Genomic DNA, 19331 nt, shown 5'->3' with positions numbered 1-19331 from the left:
CCTACAGAGCAACTTGTTCAAGACGGTGTCCCGTTTCCGAAGGACCCAGTTGGTTGCTTGCGAGAGGGACTGAAAGGTGAAGAATTTTAACACTTTTCCCCCCGAGCTGATCAACTCCCGTAACAAGGACTGGTTTTCCGGTATGGAGAGGTCATGTGAGGACTGAAACCCCACCAGGGTGCAGGCCCACCAGTCCAACCAAGAAGTGACGTTGACCAGGTCTTTGGCCATATCCTCCATCATGGAGGCTTCTGCTGGCGAGAAGCACACCGGGGCCGAGGATGCCCTGTCTTCTGCCGCTCCTTGATTCAGGGTGGCAATAGCTGCCTCGATTGCACGGGGACCTCCTCGGTGACCATCCGGGACGTAGAAGCGTTTCTGCGTTCTAAGTACTGGCAGGAGTTTGGAGGAACTCTGGCTCCTGAGGGTGTCCGCTTGGCTGGCAATGAACTTATCAATGTGGTCCATTCCCAGCTTCACGTCCCATGCCAGAGGGAGGGTAAGGGACGGCTTTTGTTGGACTGGGTTGTCCACCAATCTGCTCAGTCCGGAGAGCCATGCCTGCTCCGCTGAAGGCTTAGGGTCGTCCAGCCTGTGGTGTCGCCTGATGAGGGCTAAGACTTTCCGGTAGGAGGAGACATCGGCTGAAGAGCACTCTCCTCCATCTATGAGGCCTTCCGTTACCTGGTCATCCACATGGGGAGCTTCGTCGATAATGGATGGCGCCGCGTGGGAGGCCAGATCCTTCTTCTCACGGTGAACCACTGGAGCGGCGATTTACAGAGCGGGCGGATCCACTAGGACTGGAGTAGCCGTCATGGGTCTACTCTCTCCAACGGAGCTCCGCGGAGCCATGGACTTCCCCAGACCTGCTGGGTGGCCCTGACGCTAGGGGAGAGCCGTCGAGGGACCGGGAGCCGGGCCCATGCTGCCGGGCTGAAGGAGCGGCTCTTTCCGGTGGGCGGATGGAGCCGGTGCCTTCGAGGACTTATGCTTGGCGAAAGCCACCTGGTGGGTCGACTTCTGGCGACGGTCGGGCCTACAGGAGGACCCATGTCGTGAGGGTGAAGAAGCGGCTCTAGGGAGCCACCCGGAGGCGCCCGGAGCGGAGGCAGCCTTGAGAAGTTCGCTCCGGGGGATTGTGACTCGCACCCACTTATCCCTTGACGAACGGCTCTACTTGTACTTCTTCTTGGAGGTTCTGGCACGTTTCCTGGAGTGGGCAGAGCGGAAGCGAGACCTCTTCCTACGGGACCTCTCCCGCTTCTTCCTCGAGTTTCTAGGGCCTTCATCTTCCAAGGAGAACGAGTCCAATGAATAGGAGGAGGACGATGACGGGGAGGAAAAGGAGCCGACTGAGTCTACCGAGACATCCGATGCTGCTTGGGGATCCTCGTGTCGTTCCACTGGCGAAGGGGGCTGCAAAAAGACAGGTGGGAGCGTTGACGACGGCGCCGGGGGAGACCGAGGCGCCTTCTTGGGGGCGAACCAGTTGTCGAACTCTTCTTCTAATCTCATAGGAGACCTGAAGGGCGTCATGGGGGCCGTCCAAGCGATGGAGTCTGAATTCGATGAGCCTGATTCTTTGTCCGCTTCTCCCTCGGTCACTGAAGCACTTGAAACACATAACCACGATGCGGGGGAAAGGGCCGGAGCAGGCTTCCCCCACATCGGATCTTTGGCGAACACACTCCCAACCCCCCATCAGGACCCCACATGCCTGTACCGTCACAACATCCCCCACATCAGGAATATCAGACTCCTGGGGAAGGGCAATGGGCCGCTTCCCCGCAACGGACTACCTCGTCCCCTACTCTGGGTAGGGGAAGGCGGCAGAGAACTCTTCTCCGACGGGGCATCGGGCGATGCTAAGGGCGAGGAGATGCTAGCCTTCTTGGGCGATCTCTTGGTTGCCTTCTTTTTCTTGGTTCCGTAGAGAACCCACTGGATCTCGGACCAAGACTCGCACTCCAGACACGTGGCTGAAGGTCTAAAAACACTGCCCCTACACGAAGAACACAAAGTGTGGGGATCGACCTCCGGCTTAGACAGAAACGCACCACAAGATTTACCGGCCATAGGCCCGGGGCAACGGCAAGGATGCTCCATAATAGAAAACTAAAGCACCAAACAACACAGGTACACAGAGGAAAGAGGTGGATAAGGTTAGGGTTGAACGCGTGGGTACTGCATTGGGACACAAAGGGTCGCGCGGAATGAGAGAGCGCGGCGAGATGTTAATCACGTCGCAACCAGAAACTTACTGGTGACCGAGACCTGGCCACGCACGCTCACTGACCCGGGTCGCCTCAGGGCGCGTATTCATCCACTACTGAGAGACCCACAATAGAAAACGGAGATAGGGGAAACTACACATAATTCTGGTCGGTTGGGAGGAGAATCCAAGATACTTCTAAGAAAGTAGTTCGAGGTAATTACTCCGTGTTGGAACAAATAATAATTAAAGTTTTAAAAATTCTTAAAGGAAACTCCAATCTTCAGGTCCAAAATATCTTTCCTTCAAATTAGAATTCATAAATAAGTCAGTAACAATACAACAAAGAAAACCAATTCATAATTCTAAATTTCAACATTCTATGCAATTCTCTTCTTAGGGTAAAATTATACTACATAAAACTTAAACATTCTAAATTAGCTTTCTGTTGACTACTAACCTTGAATTTGTCTTTCCGAATAACGCCATTCTCAATGTGCTGTTTAACAATATTGATTATTGTTAACAGCGCAATGTTTGTTTTACCCGCACCAGTCGGGGCACACACCAGCAAGTTTTCATTGCTGTGGTATGCCACAGGATACACGACTGTCTGAATGCGGTTCAGATTCTTACATCCTTGGAAGGCTATCTGGCCAATCTGAAACAAAATTCTTTATTCAAAACCTAATTTCTTAAAAGAAAAGATTTGTTTAATGAGAAAAATCAAGAAATTTTCACCATAAAACTACTTAATAGCTCGCCATATAATGCCTTTACATACGCAAATAATTCTACCACTAAACATGACAAATTCGGAGATAATTTGAACTTTTCCTAACCATACAAACCTTAGCTATTTACATGAGGTATTACTTTCGGCGTAGCTGAAATGGCGAGCCATTAGATTTTTAACGAGGGTTAACTACCCTCTCGCTAGCTAGCGAGGGGGTAGGGGAGAGGTAGCTAGCTACCCCTCCTCCCTCACACACCGGTGAACTGATTCACTTCGCTTAGAGGTAGGACTTGCCTTGGGGGACAAGGCTGGCTGGAAAATATGTGTAAAATATGGTTAGGAAAAATACAGATTATCTCCGAATTTGTCATTTGTTCCGTAACCCAAATACAAACCACGCTATTTACATGGGGTGACTTACCCCTTAGGAAGGATGGAAAGTCCCAGCCTTACTGGCTTAGGCTTTGCCCATGGACTCAGAATCCGAGTGAACAGCACTTCGAGAAAAAGAGTCCCTGCACTTCGCAAGTTCCTTGCTCCGAAAGGAATGCGCGGCCTACATAAATTTGTATGTGGAGGGATGAAGTGTGACTTGTCCTAGGGAGTTGACCTGAAATCCTTTAGATGGAATTCTAGGCTAGGACGTTCCCAATACCACCTCGTCAGGGTATGGGGGACGCCACAGTATTACCTTAATACAAGGAACAAAAGGAAGCATGGTTTACCTGCAGAGGTTTGAGGTCACCTATGCAGAGAACCCAGGATGCTGCTTTCCCCAAGAGAGGGGAGGATGAAGAAAGAAGTAAGGGCCAGACAAACTTCTTTCATTCATGCAGTCTAAAACCGGGTAACAATGCCCTCAACCTTCTGCTACCTGTCAATTAAGGAGCCTGAGGTTTAGACCAGCTATTGTGTAGCCACCACAGGGCAGATAGAAAATGTATCGAAGCTCCTGTGGGTCACGTCCTGCAGGTAGTGGGCTGTGAAGGTCGTTTGACGCTTCCAGACTCCAGCTTGTAGCACCTGCGTCACAGAGTAGTTACTCTTGAAGGCCAGGGACGTTGCGATGCCTCTGGCGTCACGTGCCCTAAGGTGACGTGACGGAGGAGGGTCTGGATTCAGGGCGTGATGGACGACCCTACGAATCCAGGCTGAAAAGGTATTCTTGGTGACCCTCCTCTCTGTCCTTCCTGTGCTCCCAAACGGGGCACGTGAGGACGAACTCCAGCTGTTCTTAAGAAAACACTTCCGACTCCTTACTGGGCATAGTAGGAGAAGGTCTGGGTCCTCTGTTACAGAACGGAGACTCGAAATCCTGAAGGAGTCAAACCGAGGGTCCGGGCTCCAAGATTTTGAGACTAGTGACCGCCGAGAGCGAAAGGCGCATTCCCTCCCGCAGGTATACAATAATTCCGCTATTGCTGGAATAGTGGCATCAAGGGGAGAGATACCTCTCCCACGACACCAACCACAGAAGACTCTCCACTTGGCCCGGTAGACCCCTGCGGATGGCTTTCGCAGGTGTTGAGACATCCACTCCGCAACTTGTTGTGGAACTCCTCTTTCTGTGAGGGAATGCAAGATAGTCTCCAGGCATGAAGCCGAAGCGATGCTATGGCTCTGTGGCAGATGTTGCAGTGTGGTTGCTCGAGTAGTTCGTGTCATGGGGGAAGCTCTCTCGGGAGTCCTGTCAGGGGATGCAGAAGGTCCAGGAACCACTCTGCATGATGCCGTAGCGGACCTATCAGGGTCATCGACAGGTTGACCGATAATCTGGTCTTGTTGAGCACTCTTCTCACCAGATACAACGGTGGGAAGGCGTAGACGTGGATGTTGTCCCACCGTTGTAGGAAATCATCTTGCCAGAGTGCCTTAGGGAAGTAGTACAGCGGCAGCTTGAAGTTCAAGGCTGTCGCGAACAGGACCACAAAGTCAGGACTTTGTTGGCTACTAGGGGTCCCCAAGACCACTCGACACTCACTATCTGCGAGGCTCTGCTCAGACTGCGAAGAGCACATTCCTTTGCCCGGAATGAAGCGAGCCGATAGTGGTATTGAGTGGAAACGGTTCATCTCAGTATCTCTACTGCAAGATGGGAAAGCTGTTATGAAAGGTACCTCTCTGCTTGTTGAAATAAGCCACTACCGTGGTGTTGTCGCTCACGGAGTGATCCGCCAGGGTTTATTGGAACTGTTGAAGGGCTAGATATACGGCCTTCATTCCTAGCAGATTGAAGTGAAGGTACCTTTCTGATTCTGACCATAGGCCTGAGATCCTTTGGTTCAGAACGTGGGCGCCAACCCCCCCCCCCACTTCTTTTGACGCGTCCGAGAACAGCATCAAATGCGGGGTAAGGACGAGAAGATCCCCTCCCTTTCAAAGGTTCCCGTAGGTCAACCACCACTGCGGGTCCATTCGTTCCGCAGGTCCCATAGGGGCCAGAGTGTCCGGGGAATCGTTGCCTTGGTTCCACCGGGACTTGAGCCGCCGTTGCAGGGATCTCATCCTGAGGCGGCCGTTTGGAACTAGACAGGTCAGGGAGGAAAAGGTGACGTAACCAAGATTGGGTTGGAAGCTCTCCTCGTCTGAGGAAAGGTTCTGCGCCTCTCCTCAGCCTTGCTATCCTGTCGACTGATGGGAAGGCTTGTGGAGATTGGTATCTAACATCATGCCTAAATATCCCAGTTGTTGGGATGGAAGCAGAGAAGACTTCTCGAGATTTACCATGATCCCTAGATCTTGGCAAAGTCCCAGAGGCTTGCCTCTGTGTTGAAGAAGGGTCGATTCCGAGACTGCCGGGGTTAGCCAGTCATCCAGATAGCGAAGGAGACGGATGCCGATCATGTATGGCCACGAAGATATCAGGGTGAACATTCTGGTGAGCACCTGCGGTGCTGTGGAGAGATTGAAACACAGCACCTTGAACTGGTAGCTCTTGTTGTCTAGGCTGAATTTCAAGTACTTCCTGGAAGACAGATAGATTGGGATCTGGAAGTACCCGTCCTTCAGATCCAGTGTGCACCTGAAGACTTGTGGTCTCACCGCAAGTCTGAACGACTCTGCTGTTCCACGCTGAACGAAGTTTGTTCGACAAACTTGTTCAGAGCTGATGACGGGTCTCCAGCCTTCAGATGCCTTCTTTACAAGAAAAAGTCGACTGAAGAAGCCGGGGGGAGCAGTCGACGACCTTATGGAGAGCATCTTCTAGAGTATGGTCTCGAATTCTGCCAGAAGGGCTAGCCCTTTGCCGATCCCATGGCATAGGGGCTCAGTGCACTGGATTCGCTGTCAGGGGAGGTAGAGATGTTATCAACGGGACGCGATATCCTTGGCTGATCACGGAGATCGTGCAGGAATCGGCCCCGAGTTGCTGTCACCTGAACACGCAACTATAGGTATCCCCCCACTGGGGAGCAGGGGGGTGCTAATCCTAGCGTCTGCGGCCTCGGCCGCTCCCTCTAGGATTATTGCCTCCCCAGGAGGACTTCGTGTTCTTGTCCCTGACAGGAGGGGGCTGCTGTTTAGACACCTTGTCTTTGCCGTCAGAGCCGGTTCTGATGTCCTAGGCCGTCGCGGCTGTTGTTGTTGAGGCGCTGGAGGCTTGTAGGGTCCGGATGTAAGCACCTTTGGAGGGGCGAATCGAGATCTGATTTCCTCTACCTCTCAGCTGTCCATCCCACGTCCTTGGACTCAAACAAGCTCTTTCCAAGGATGGAAGAGTGTCTGAGCTTGCCGATAACTACGGTTGAGACTTTTGAGAAGAACCTCTCAGTCACTGCATCTCAATGCTCCAACATCAAGTTTGCCCACAAGTTCGAAACTTGGTTAGCCGGAAAACGATGATGCTCGTGCCCGAGAGGAGGAAAGTTTCCATGGTCTTCCTGGTGTTCTCCTTAGATAAGTCCTCGGATAACAACAGGATGCCCGGAGATCCAAGCCAGACGACCAGCCACGAAGTGGCCGGCATGGCACACTCTGCGGCCTTCGTCTGGCTCAAGATCTCCGAAGCCGAGAAAGTCCTCTTCCGGGCGAAGAATTTCTCGAGAGAAATTCCCCTGGAATCCCTTCCACGGAATGGTGGAGAGGCAGAGGTAAACCAGGCTTCCCCATAATCTTGAAGTACCTCCTCTGCTGAAGGCTGACAGACGCAGTGTCAGCGACCCGCAGGAGGGAAGGGGATCAGGTGATCCTGAGGAGTAGAGATGATGGGCCTTGCCTGAAAAGAATGAGAAGAATGTTGCCCAGAACTCTCTGAAGCTTCTTCCTGTTCCTGCATGTGCCCTGCTTTGCGCCTACAAGTGAGAGATCATGCCGACAATGATCTGGAAGTACGCACTCCAGAAGACTCGCCAGGTTGCCCGTGTTGCGAAACCCGAAGGGAATCGCGGACGAAATTGCGCTGGCGCTCGCGCGATGGAAAATCGAACATGGGTACGCATGTGCGCGGGAGCGCATGCGCTCGGGCGAGTGGGCGAGAGGGCGCTCGGTCGTAAGGGCGAGCGCAGGCAGCCGGGAGACCGATGCTGCGTAAGCGAGCGACGGCGCGTTGACGAGCGACGGCGCGTTGACGAGCGACGGCGCGTCTTGGCGAGTGATGGCTCGTAAGCGGGCGAAGGCACGTTGGCAAGCGATGGCGCATTGGCAAGCGATGGCGCGTTGGCAAGCGATGGCGCGTTGTTGAGCCGTGGCGCATAGCGACCGATCGTGTACATGAGAGTTAACGCGTAGGCACGTAGGAAACCTACGACGATTGAAGCGTGGGAGCGTTGGCACGTTAAAAACGCTTGCGCGCAGGCGAAGAATTGCGCGGGCGCTTAGGAGATCGCTGGAGCGCAAGGAGAGCCCAGGGTTGCTGTGAGCGCCCATGCGCTAGCTTAGGGGCCTACTGGACGGCGCGGTGTGATGTGGAAGCATGGTGGCGCGTTGGCGAGCGCGTGAGCGCTGGAACTGGAACCACGTGTGGGCGCGCTTGGCGCAAAACTCCAGAAGGGCGCTGCGAGTCCAGAAGAACCTCTGAGCGCCTGTGCGCTAGCATAGGAACTTCTTGAACTGCGCGCGACGAGGCAGGAACCGGGGGATCGTAGGCGAGTAGTTGCGTGGCCAGGAGATATGCGCGGCCAGAAGATATGAGCAAAGGTGCAGAACCAGAGAGATCGTCGGCGAGGAGGCGAAGGAATAAACTCCTTTCCTGCGCCCAGATTCGGAGATCGTGGGCGCGTGGGCGAACGTTGGTAGAAAGGGACCGCAGATGTGCGCTGGCGAGCAGGTGAACGTGAAGTTCAGCGAAGAAATAATCTCCCTGCTTGCGTCCAGATCCGGAGATCGTGGGCGCGAGGGCGAACGTTGGCGCGCATTGCGCATATCAGAAAAGGGCGATCAGATGTGCGCTGGCAAGCAGGCGATCGTGGGCGTTCAGGAGACCGTTGGTGCACAAGGCGCGTAGCCGCACAGAAGGTCCCAGAAGCGATGGCGATCAGGAGATCTACTCCGAGACTCAGCTACAAGAGATCGCTGGAGCGTTGATTCAACAGAAGTCTGGTCCACAGCAGGAGAGTATTTGTGAACTACTCCACGTGACCGCACAGGAGAACGAGGTTGCACCGGTAAAAACCTGACACTAAAGGGACTTACTCACATCGTGAAATATGCCATTTGCCCCGAAGGGACCAGCACCCGTTGGAAAACGGGGTGGAGTGGCGCCCACTGCACATCTGCGACCAGGAACGGAGATGGAAGACAAGAAGGTCTGGCAGGTGTCGGAGATCGCAAACGATCTGCCGAAAGGTCTAGCGAAACAGCTGCAACGGTCTGTTCTCGTCGAGGAGGATCCTCTGCGGCTGAAGATGAAGACGACCACGGACAGGAGCACCATCATCAGTCCTCCGAAGAGGAGTCTCTGTTAGTGAACTCCCCCGAGGGGGAGAGACACTCGCAGGAGAGACCGTTGGACTCAGCTGCCCCCTCGAAGGATGTTCGGAGGGGGGAACTGAGCCTTCAACATCAGCAACAACAGCAGGGGAGTCCTCCGAAGAGGAGTCTCTATATGAGTGTCCTTCTCGCGAACGAGAGAGGTGAACACTTCGTAGCAGAGACATGAAGAACTGATGAAGGCCCCCCTAAGGGCCGTTGGATCAGCAAGCTGACCATAAAGAGCAACCCTCCGAAGAGGAGCTCCTGCAGCTGCTCAAGTACGACCGCTCAGCACCGAGAGCAAAATTGCACGAATTCCAAGGTCCGGCCTTGCAACCGCTCAGCCCCTTGAGCATGGTTACAAAAGCAGTCGCTCAGCACCAAGAGCATAACCACCCGAGGACCAGGAAAAACCAACCAGGAATTATTAAGATAAGAGAAGTCCCCCCCCCCCCGTGAAAGGAAAAAAACTCATACCTGGGAAGGTAACTGCCTCGGAAGGGAAGTTACCCACCTATGAGGCGAACCTCCTGAGCGTTCTAAATGAACTAAGGGGTGACAGTTGTCGCGGGAGAACTCCTAGGAGAAGGGAACACTTCCATGACGAAGTCCTAGAGAGGAGGCGGCAACAGCAGACTGCCCAAGCCCAAACAGGACAGCTCTGCTTCATTGGCAAATTAGGCAAATGAAAAACTGGATAGTTAACTGTGAAAATGAAATAAATAATTAGTTAACATTCATTCCCTCAGGGGAACTCCGAAGAGGAACCCACAGCGAAAAGAACATAAGAATTACGCACCAGGAATGCGCCATCCTCCCCCACTGACACTCACGGGAAGGGGGGAAGGCGGAGAACTGTAATAAAAACAGAATTATAACAATTATACATACATACATATACCAAAGGCACTTCCCCCAATTTTGGGGGGTAGCCGACATCAACAAAGAAACAAAACAAAAAGGGGACCTCTACTCTCTACGTTCCTTCAGCCTAACCAGGGACTCAACCGAGTTCAGCTGGTACTGCTAGGGCGCCACAGCCCAACCTCCCACATTATCCACCACAGATGAAGCTTCATAATGCTGAATCCCCTACTGCTGCTACCTCCGCGGTCATCTAAGGCACCGGAGGAAGCAGCAGGGCCTACCGGAACTGTGTCACAATCGCTCGCCATTCATTCCTATTTCTAGCACGCTCTCTTGCCTCTCTCACATCTATCCTCCTATCAACCAGAGCTTTCTTCACACCATCCATCCACCCAAACCTTGGCCTTCCTCTTGTACTTCTCCCATCAACTCTTGCATTCATCACCTTCTTTAGCAGACAGCCATTTTCCATTCTCACAACATGGCCAAACCACCTCAACACATTCATATCCACTCTAGCCACTAACTCATTTCTTACACCCGTTCTCTCCCTCACCACTTCGTTCCTAACCCTATCTACTCGAGATACACCAGCCATACTCCTTAGACACTTCATCTCAAACACATTCAATTTCTGTCTCTCCATCACTTTCATTCCCCACAACTCCGATCCATACATCACAGTTGGTACAATCACTTTCTCATATAGAACTCTCTTTACATTCATGTCCAACCCTCTATTTTCTACTACTCCCTTAACTGCCCCCAACACTTTGCAACCTTCATTCACTCTCTGACATACATCTGCTTCCACTCCACCATTTGCTGCAACAACAGACCCCAAGTACTTAAACTGATCCACCTCCTCAAGTAACTCTCCATTCAACATGACATTCAACCTTGCACCACCTTCCCTTCTCGTACATCTCATAACCTTACTCTTACCCACATTAACTCTCAACTTCCTTCTCTCACACACCCTTCCAAATTCTGTCACTAGTCGGTCAAGCTTCTCTTCTGTGTCTGCTACCAGTACAGTATCATCCGCAAACAACAATTGATTTACCTCCCATTCATGGTCATTCTCGTCTACCAGTTTTAATCCTCGTCCAAGCACTCGAGCATTCACCTCTCTCACCACTCCATCAACATACAAGTTAAACAACCACGGCGACATCACACATCCCTGTCTCAGCCCCACTCTCACCAGAAACCAATCACTCACTTCATTTCCTATACTGACACATGCTTTACTACCTTTGTAGAAACTTTTCACTGCTTGCAACAACCTTCCACCAACTCCATATAACCTCATCACATTCCATATTGCTTCACTATCAACTCTATCATATGCTTTCTCCAGATCCATAAACACAACATACACCTCCTTACCTTTTGCTAAATAGTTCTCGCATATCTGCCTAACTGTAAAAATCTGATTCATACAACCCCTAACTCTTCTAAAACCACCCTGTACTTCCAAGATTACATTCTCTGTTTTATCCTTAATCCTATTAATCATTACTCTACCATACACTTTTCCAACTACACTCAACAAACTAATACCTCTTGAATTACAACACTCATGCACATCTCCCTTACCCTTATATAGTGGTACAATACATGCACAAACCCAATCTACTGGTACCATTGACAACCTAAAACACATATTAAACAATCTCACCAACCATTCAAGTAAAGTCACACCCCCTTCCTTCGACATCTCAGCTTTCACCCCATCCATACCAGATGCTTTTCCTACTCTCGTTTCATCTACTGCTCTCCTCACTTCCTCTATTGTATCTCTTTTTCATTCTCATCTCCCATCACTGGCACCTCAACACCTGGAACAGCAATTATATCTGCCTCCCTATTATCCTCAACATTCAGTAAACTTTCAAAATATTCCGCCCACATTTTCCTTGCCTCCTCTCCTTTTAACAACCTTCCATTTCCATCTTTCACTGTCTTCAATTCTTGCGCCAGCCTTCCTTACTCTCTTCACTTCTTTCCAAAACTACTTCTTATTCTCTTCATATGACTAACCCAATCCCTGACCCCACCTCAGGTCAGCTGCCCTCTTTGCCTCACGTACCTTGCGCTTTACTTCCACATTTTTCTCTCTATATTTTTCATACTTCTCTATACTATTACTCTGCAGCCATTCTTCAAAAGCCCTCTTTTTCTCTTCCCCTTTTACCTTCACTCCTTCATTCCACCATTCACTGCCCTTCCCCATGCTGCTTCCAACAACCTTCTTGTCACATACATCACTTGCAATCCCAACAACATTTTCTTTTGCTAACTTCCACTCCTCTAAATTACCAGTTTCTCTTACTCTCACCTCGTCATATGCCATTTTCAACCTTTCCTGATATTTACTTTTTACCCCCGGTTTTATTAGCTCTTCAACCCTCACTAGCTCCCTTTTACATCCACCTACTCTATTCCCCCACTCTTTTGCTACAGCTAATTTTCCTTCCACCAAAAAATGATCAGACATACTGTTAGCCATACCCCTAAACACGTGCACGTCTTTCAATCTTCCAAACATTCTTGTAGTTATCAACACATAATCCATTAATGCCCTTTCTACTACTCTTCCATTTGCCACTCTTACGCATGTATACTTATTTTTATCTTTCTTTTTAAAAAAGCTAGCACTTATTACCATCTCTTGTTCAATACACATATCTACCAGTCTCTCACCACTCTCATTTTCACCAGGTATGCCATACTTCCCAATGACACCTTCTACCTCTCCAGCGCCCACTCTAACAATTATAATAATTATAATTATGTAATTCATCTACGAATGTTCAATAATAGAAGAACGAATGAACCCCGAAGGGAAGCGTTCTACACAGAGGCTGAAAAGTTAACAAATACAATTAGATTTCATTAAAATAATTGAGACCAAAAAAACGGAGAAGCAACTCAACCTGCAACGGGAAGGAAGCTACCGTAATACGTAGTAGAAATAAAAGGGTGAACGACCTCGAGAGAGAGAGAGACCGTAGTCAAACTAAACTCCCATGTTCCCTATGCTGATAGTCCAAGTTCCCCGTAGGGAAGGAGGAACAGCGGGGAAAACAGAATAATAAACAAAGTCCAGCGATGACGATTCCCCACGGCGCCCGCTGAAGGGAGGACCGAAGGACCAAGGGAGAGATCGCGACCCATGAAATGTCACTGTGGGGGCCTGGAACCACACGGAGAAGTTGTCGTACACTACACACGGAGAAGTTGTCGTACACTACACACACACAGCACAAACACTGAAAAGGAAACTTACTGTATTTCTACACTCAAATATATACATAAACATAAGAATGTTTACATATATATTAAGTATAAGAAAAGTAAGTAATTAAGTAAAGACAAAACATTAATGGCTGCCATGCGAGGACGGGACAGAGACGTCTGCCCACCGTCAGAGCCAAAAGCGAAGTGAATCAGTACATTGGTGTGTGAGGGGGGAGGGGTAGCTAGCTACCTCTCCCCTACCCCCTCGCTAGCTAGCCAGAGGGTAATTAACCCTCGTTAAAAATCTAATGGCTCGCCATTTCAGCTACGCCGAAAGTAATACCCCATGTAAATAGCGTGGTTTGAATTTCGGTTACGGAACAAACAAAAGACAAAAAGCTATCAAGAAAGCCCTCGCTATAGCGAAGTTCACATAGATTAGGTTAAGATCGCTACCTCAGTACATCGCAGATTTATGAATATAGATACCACATGACCAGAAAATTATCATCATGGATTCCTCTATATTTCATGGGTTTCTGAGGGAAGAAAACCTTTATATTTTTTAAATTCTAATTATTTCTTTCTTAGCAGTAGTAATCTTTGGAATTGAAAAAGCTTAATTTTATAAAGAAAAAATATATATATATATATGTATATATATATATATATATAGATAGATAGATATATACAGTAGATATATAGATATATATGTATGTGTATATATATATATATATATATATATATATATATATATATATATATATATAGATATATAAATATATATAGAGATAGATAGATAAATATATATATATATATACATATATATATATATATATATATATATATATATATATATATATATATATATATATACATATATATGATTTTGAGCGAAGCGAAAAATCTATTTTTGGGTGAGGTAGCCATGTCGTTCTGATGGAAGTTCCTTCATTAGTAGCTTCCTAGGTTATATGTGACTACAGCGATATATCCCAGAAAATTTACCGAAGGTACCCAGAATTCTAACTGCTGGAGCGAATATCCCTTAAAAATCTTTAAAAAGGGATATCACGTAATATCAAGAGGACATATTCTTGACACGTCTCATAGCTATTTACACCCCCAATAGCGTTTTCGCTTCGAGAGGGAAAAAGTGGAAAGAATATAGGAGAGTCGTTAAAGAGGCGAGCTCTCGACACTCCTACTGTACTGTAAATAGTGTGCCGAATCGCCACCGCGAGGCGCCACCAAGCCATTCTTTGTAGCTTTGTAGGTGTTGCAGATACAGTACCATAGGGAGGGATTCATTATCCTTCTGTCAAAAAGAGGGTGGGGCCATCAGGACGACATGCCTACCTCACCCAAAAATAGATTTTTCGCTCAGGCCATGTCGTCCTGATGGAAGTTTACCTGAGCATTAATGTATCTGTTGATTTCCAATAATGCCGTTATCTCGAGATAAATATTTTTTTCTATTTGGTCTTCTGGACCAGAGACACTTGATGTTACCGTTACACATCAAATAACTGATCATAAAATATGTCGGTTCTTCCTGGCCCCTACAGGGAAAAGTCTAGGTAGACTTTAAGAAAAAACCCCGAGGATTGTGAGTTCAATGAACAATCTAGCAAACAGTATGTATATCAGTGTCATTATATACATAAAGCATAATTTGTACTTAGATAGTATAGTCCTGTATAGGTTACTGAATCCTCCCAAGTCTGGATATAAAGAGACAGACAGGTTTGTATACATGTAGGAAACCTTAAATCAGTAAGATAAACAGTTAGTACAATCAGTTCTTACCTGTTTGCTTGGAATGGTAGAAACCATAGTTCCCCAATATTTCCTTAAATATTTAGAGAATCAAAGATGCTCTGATTTATACATAAATTTGAATATTTGAGGCGAAAGAGACGCAAAGATTCCTTCCATTATTTAATACAAAAATAGAAATCACGGTTGTAATCAATTACATCTTACGCTGAACAATACTGCGTAAAAGCATAAACAGTAATAACAGAAAATAAACAAGTTTCACTTGGAAAGGAAACATTAGCCACTCAAAGGGAAATATAATATTTCACTATGTATGCAGTTATTACTAGGAACACTGTGCATATAAGAATGCCTGGCACTTGTGTTAGCTTATTATGCTTAATGTCATCTGTATAGATAGAACAGTCTATGGTGTCTTCCTAAACACAATACTCAACATAATATACTTTAAAAGTCTATCATGTACACCCTCACTAAAGTCCCAATTAGTGCACCGTTCTTCGCAGTAATCAAGCAGCAGGTTTAATAACACTGCCTGCCGCTACCACATTAAATTTTATTTCTTGTAATTGCTTCGCGTAGTGTTTGAAGAAAACTCTGGAAGACTTCCAACCAGCGTAAGCACGCAGGGTTTCAAACGATATTATTTGAAAGAAATTCAGAGACGAGGCAACCATTCTCGGATCATGACCTGTGGGTGTACTGTCTGGATCCGCTCTGCGTATGAATAGGTGATTTTCGCCCTTATCTGTTTCAAGGATAACGTTGAACCAGAAGTCTCTCCCCTGAAAAGCTGACCTCCCTTAAAGTCTGAAGTTCTACAAAGATAGACCTTTAAGCATTCTACTGGGCAGAGGGATGCTTCTTCCTCCAGAGAGCAGATTCTCCAGGGATCCCATCTTTTAGCGGGCAGCTCGTTCTTGGCGAGAAACGTCGGATTCAGAAAGAGGTTCAGTTCTCCGCTGTCTGTGAACTGAATGTGGCCATCATCCCTCAAGAGGGCCACTATTTCGCTAACTCTGGTTCCTGAGGCTAGTGCAAATAAGAATATCACCTTTTGAGTCAAGTCTTTCTGAGAGCAATCTTCATTGTTCAGGGTTGATGGTAAGTGTAGAACTTTATCCAAAGACCTTGAAATGGGCTTTGGAGGAGCTGCAGGCCAAAGTTTAGCGCAGGCTATTGGAATCTTGTTGAAGATTTCATTAGAGAAGTCTACCTGGAAGGAGCATAGTATTAGTCTGGCTAGGGCGGATTTACATGTAGTAATCGTATTAGCTGCTAAACCTTGTTCATGCAGATGGATGAAGAAGGACAAGCAGAAATACGTAAAAATCTCCTCAAGATTCTTTGCCGTGACAAAGGCCACCCATTTCTTCCAGGAAGACTCATATTGTCTTCTTGTTAACTTTGACTTGTATTCTTCTAAGAAGTTAATACTATATCTAGAAATCCCAAGCCGTTTCTTGACCGCAAGGGTGAGAAAATTATGAGATGAAGGTTCTGGGTTTTCTCTGATGAAGCGGAGACAGTCAATTTCTGCACTTGCTGAGTCAGAACTGGTTCCGGCAACGGGATCAGCTTCAGGCGTAGTTCTGTTATCAGAGGGAACCAAACGCTGTTGGGCCGCTTGTGGGCCACTATTGCTGCCGTCCCCCGAAAGGATCTCAGTTTGTTGAGGACTTTCAATGGAAGGTTGGTTGGAGGGAACAGGTAGTTCTTCGACCATCTGTTCCAATTTATGGACATTGCGTCTATCGCTTCCGCTAGAGGATCCTCGTACGGGGCTACATACCGGGGTAGCTTCTTGTCGTCGCTCGTTGCGAAGAGGTCTATCTGCATTCCTGGGACTTTGCGTACTATGAAAGAGAATGATCTTGCACCTAGAGACCATTCGGACTCTATCGGGTTGACCCTGGATAGAGCGTCCGCCGTCACATTGCGGAACCCTTGAAGATGGACTGCTGACAAGTGCCATCTCATCTTCTTTGTAGATCTCTTCGAGCGTTTGATGCGTATTTTCTCCAAACTCCTGATGCATCTATTAATTGTGCTCTCAATACTGGATCTGTCACTGAGGCAAACTGGAGGGACCCCAACACTCTCTCCTGTTGCCTTCTTGATATCCTGTCGGATTGAAGGAGTCTTTTGACAGATCCTGCTATCTCTTTCCTCTTCTTTGATGGAATGGAAAGGCAGTGTGACTGTAGGTCCCAATGGACACCCAGCCACTGGAACTTTTGAGCCGGAGAAAGCCAAGACTTTTTCAAGTTGATCTTGAATCCTAAGTGTTCCAGGAACTAGATCACGTCCTTGGAGGCTTGCATGCATTCTTCCTCGGATGCTGCCCACACCAGCCAATGGTCCAGGTAGGCTACCACCTGGATTCCTTTCGGGCGTAGTTGGTGAATGACTGTAATTACAAGCTTTGTGAATACCCTTGGGGCTATGTTTAGGCCGAAGGGCGTGGCTCTGAAAACGTACTTTCTATAGTTTGAACCCTAGGTAGGGGGAAACTTGACGATTGATTGGAATATGCCAGTATGCATTCGTCATGTCTATAAAGACTGTGAATGCCCGTTTGGGCAAAAAGGGTCCTTATGTGCTGAAGCATCAGCATTCTGAACTTGTGGTTCACTATGAACTTGTTGAATGGTGATAAGTCCAGAATGACTCTGAGCTTTTCTGAATCCTTTTTTAGAACACAAAATAGCCTTCCTTAAAATCTGATGGACTTTGCCTTCCGTATAACTCTTTTGTTCAAGAGTTCCTAAACATATTCTTCCAGTACGGGGGTTAAGTGTTGGAAGAACTGAAGGAAGTTTGGTGGAGTTGAGCTCCAACTCCACCCTTGTCCTTTTTTGATTAGGCTGTGGGCCCATGGATCGAAGGTCCAACGATCCCGGAGGTGGAGAAATCTCCCTCCTACCGACAGCATCTCATTTGGAGTGCTGGTTGGAGGACTTACCTCCTTGGCCACGTCCACCTTTGTTGGAAGGGGCGTCTAGAGGATCCTCGAAAGGAACCTCGAGACTTCGGCTTAAGGGTAGTTGATTGCCTTTCAAATACTGGGGTGAACACGGGCGACTGGGTCGCCAGCGTTTGGGGCACCAGTTGAAAGGCGGTGGTTGGTTGTGCCACCGTCTGGGGCACCGTGGTCATGGGACGCTGTTGCTGTTGCTTTGGCCTAGAGGGCACTCTTGGTCATTTTGACTTGTTCTTCAGCTGGGGACCCTCATCAGCGGAAGATTTCCTTTTAGAGGACAAGCCCCATTTGGAGAGGAGATTCCTATTCTCCGAAGCGGCTTTATCTACGACCTTTTTGACCACTTCACTTGGGAAGAGGTCTTATCCCCAGATATTGGAAGCTATCAGCTTCCTTGGTTAGTGCTTCACTGTAGCAGAAGCGAACACAAACTCCCTACAAGCCCTTCTGGCTTTAATGAAATTGTACAAATCCTTGGTGACTGTTGCCAAATGAGATTTGGCAAAGACTATGTACATATCTGGGGTGTCTGTAATGCTTGTCATAGTCTCTAAACCAGTCTGCAGAGACATGGAAGTCACCAAACTCAAAAACTGATCACTACCCCTTTTCAATAAAATAGCATGAATTCCATCATGACCAATTCCATTCTTAAGTTTTTTAATCAACCTAATGATATCTTAATGTTGAATTTTCTGTTATTTATCCAATATTCATTTAATTTCAATGGTAGCTCATTTTCTGGGAGTTCATTTGAACTGTTTAAATCAAACGATAGAAATTTATTATTAAAAATCTGTATTTTATTTTCTATATTATTTTCCCCATCAATTATTTCTGATTGTTTCGCTTTGTTATTCTTTTTCTTTACATCCCCCCAGAATTGTTTCATATCTTTGTCCTCAAATATTTCTTGAATCGATAAAGACCTCTCAGAAAATTCATTACCTTACATTCATTTAATGCCTCTTTGAATATTTTGCGACTTCCCCTCATTTGATCGAAATCTGGGCCAGCATGTATTTTTCCTGACCACAACCACTTTAAATATTCCATTCTGGCAGTTTTGTATTTACATTTTACATTACGATTCCATCCAGGTATTACTTTATATTTACATTTTCTCTTCATTGCCCTTGAGTAAGGAGAGCTTTCCTCTTTTACAGACATTGCAAGTGCAGAGTAAAAACAATCAATTTCCCTGAGATGTTTAAAATCTCTACAACTCAAAGAACAGCAGTCAAATGATGCATTACTTACAAAGCTACCCACTCTAGACATCACATTTGCTCCAATAAGACAAAGTTCATTTGAAGAAAGTTTATCCCAGTCAACATAGTACCTATTTTTTTTGTCTTCAGGACCTAAATATGATGGTGTACAAGGACTTCCAGCATCAACAACCACTTCAGCTTCTACTGGCAAATGGTCCGAACCAATCATATCATAAAATACTCTGATATTCTTCACATAGGTATCATTTTCCTTTCTCCCAACTATATGGTCTAACCATTTGGTATAGCTACCGCCCAAAGGACAAAAATGTGAAAGTAAAGTCATCCAGAGCACACACATCAAAACATTCAAGTTGA

The 19331-nt window shown here is 47.3% G+C and overlaps 1 protein-coding gene across 2 annotated transcripts in view; it reads right to left on the bottom strand.

Annotated features, from left to right (window-relative positions):
* The window catches only part of LOC137640031 (activating signal cointegrator 1 complex subunit 3-like), a 410828-nt gene that overhangs the window by 207643 nt on the left and 183854 nt on the right, over positions 1–19331 (bottom strand). For both annotated transcript variants that reach the window (XM_068372399.1, XM_068372400.1), the window contains exon 11: positions 2676–2876. In XM_068372399.1, the coding sequence (XP_068228500.1) occupies positions 2676–2876 (201 nt within the window). The remainder of the gene's footprint in view (positions 1–2675; positions 2877–19331) is intronic.

Source organism: Palaemon carinicauda, chromosome 4, assembly GCF_036898095.1.
Source record: "Palaemon carinicauda isolate YSFRI2023 chromosome 4, ASM3689809v2, whole genome shotgun sequence".
Lineage (NCBI taxonomy): Eukaryota > Metazoa > Arthropoda > Malacostraca > Decapoda > Palaemonidae > Palaemon > Palaemon carinicauda.
The sequence above is the reverse complement of the archived record's forward strand: the minus strand, read 5'-3'. Positions and strand labels throughout refer to the sequence as shown.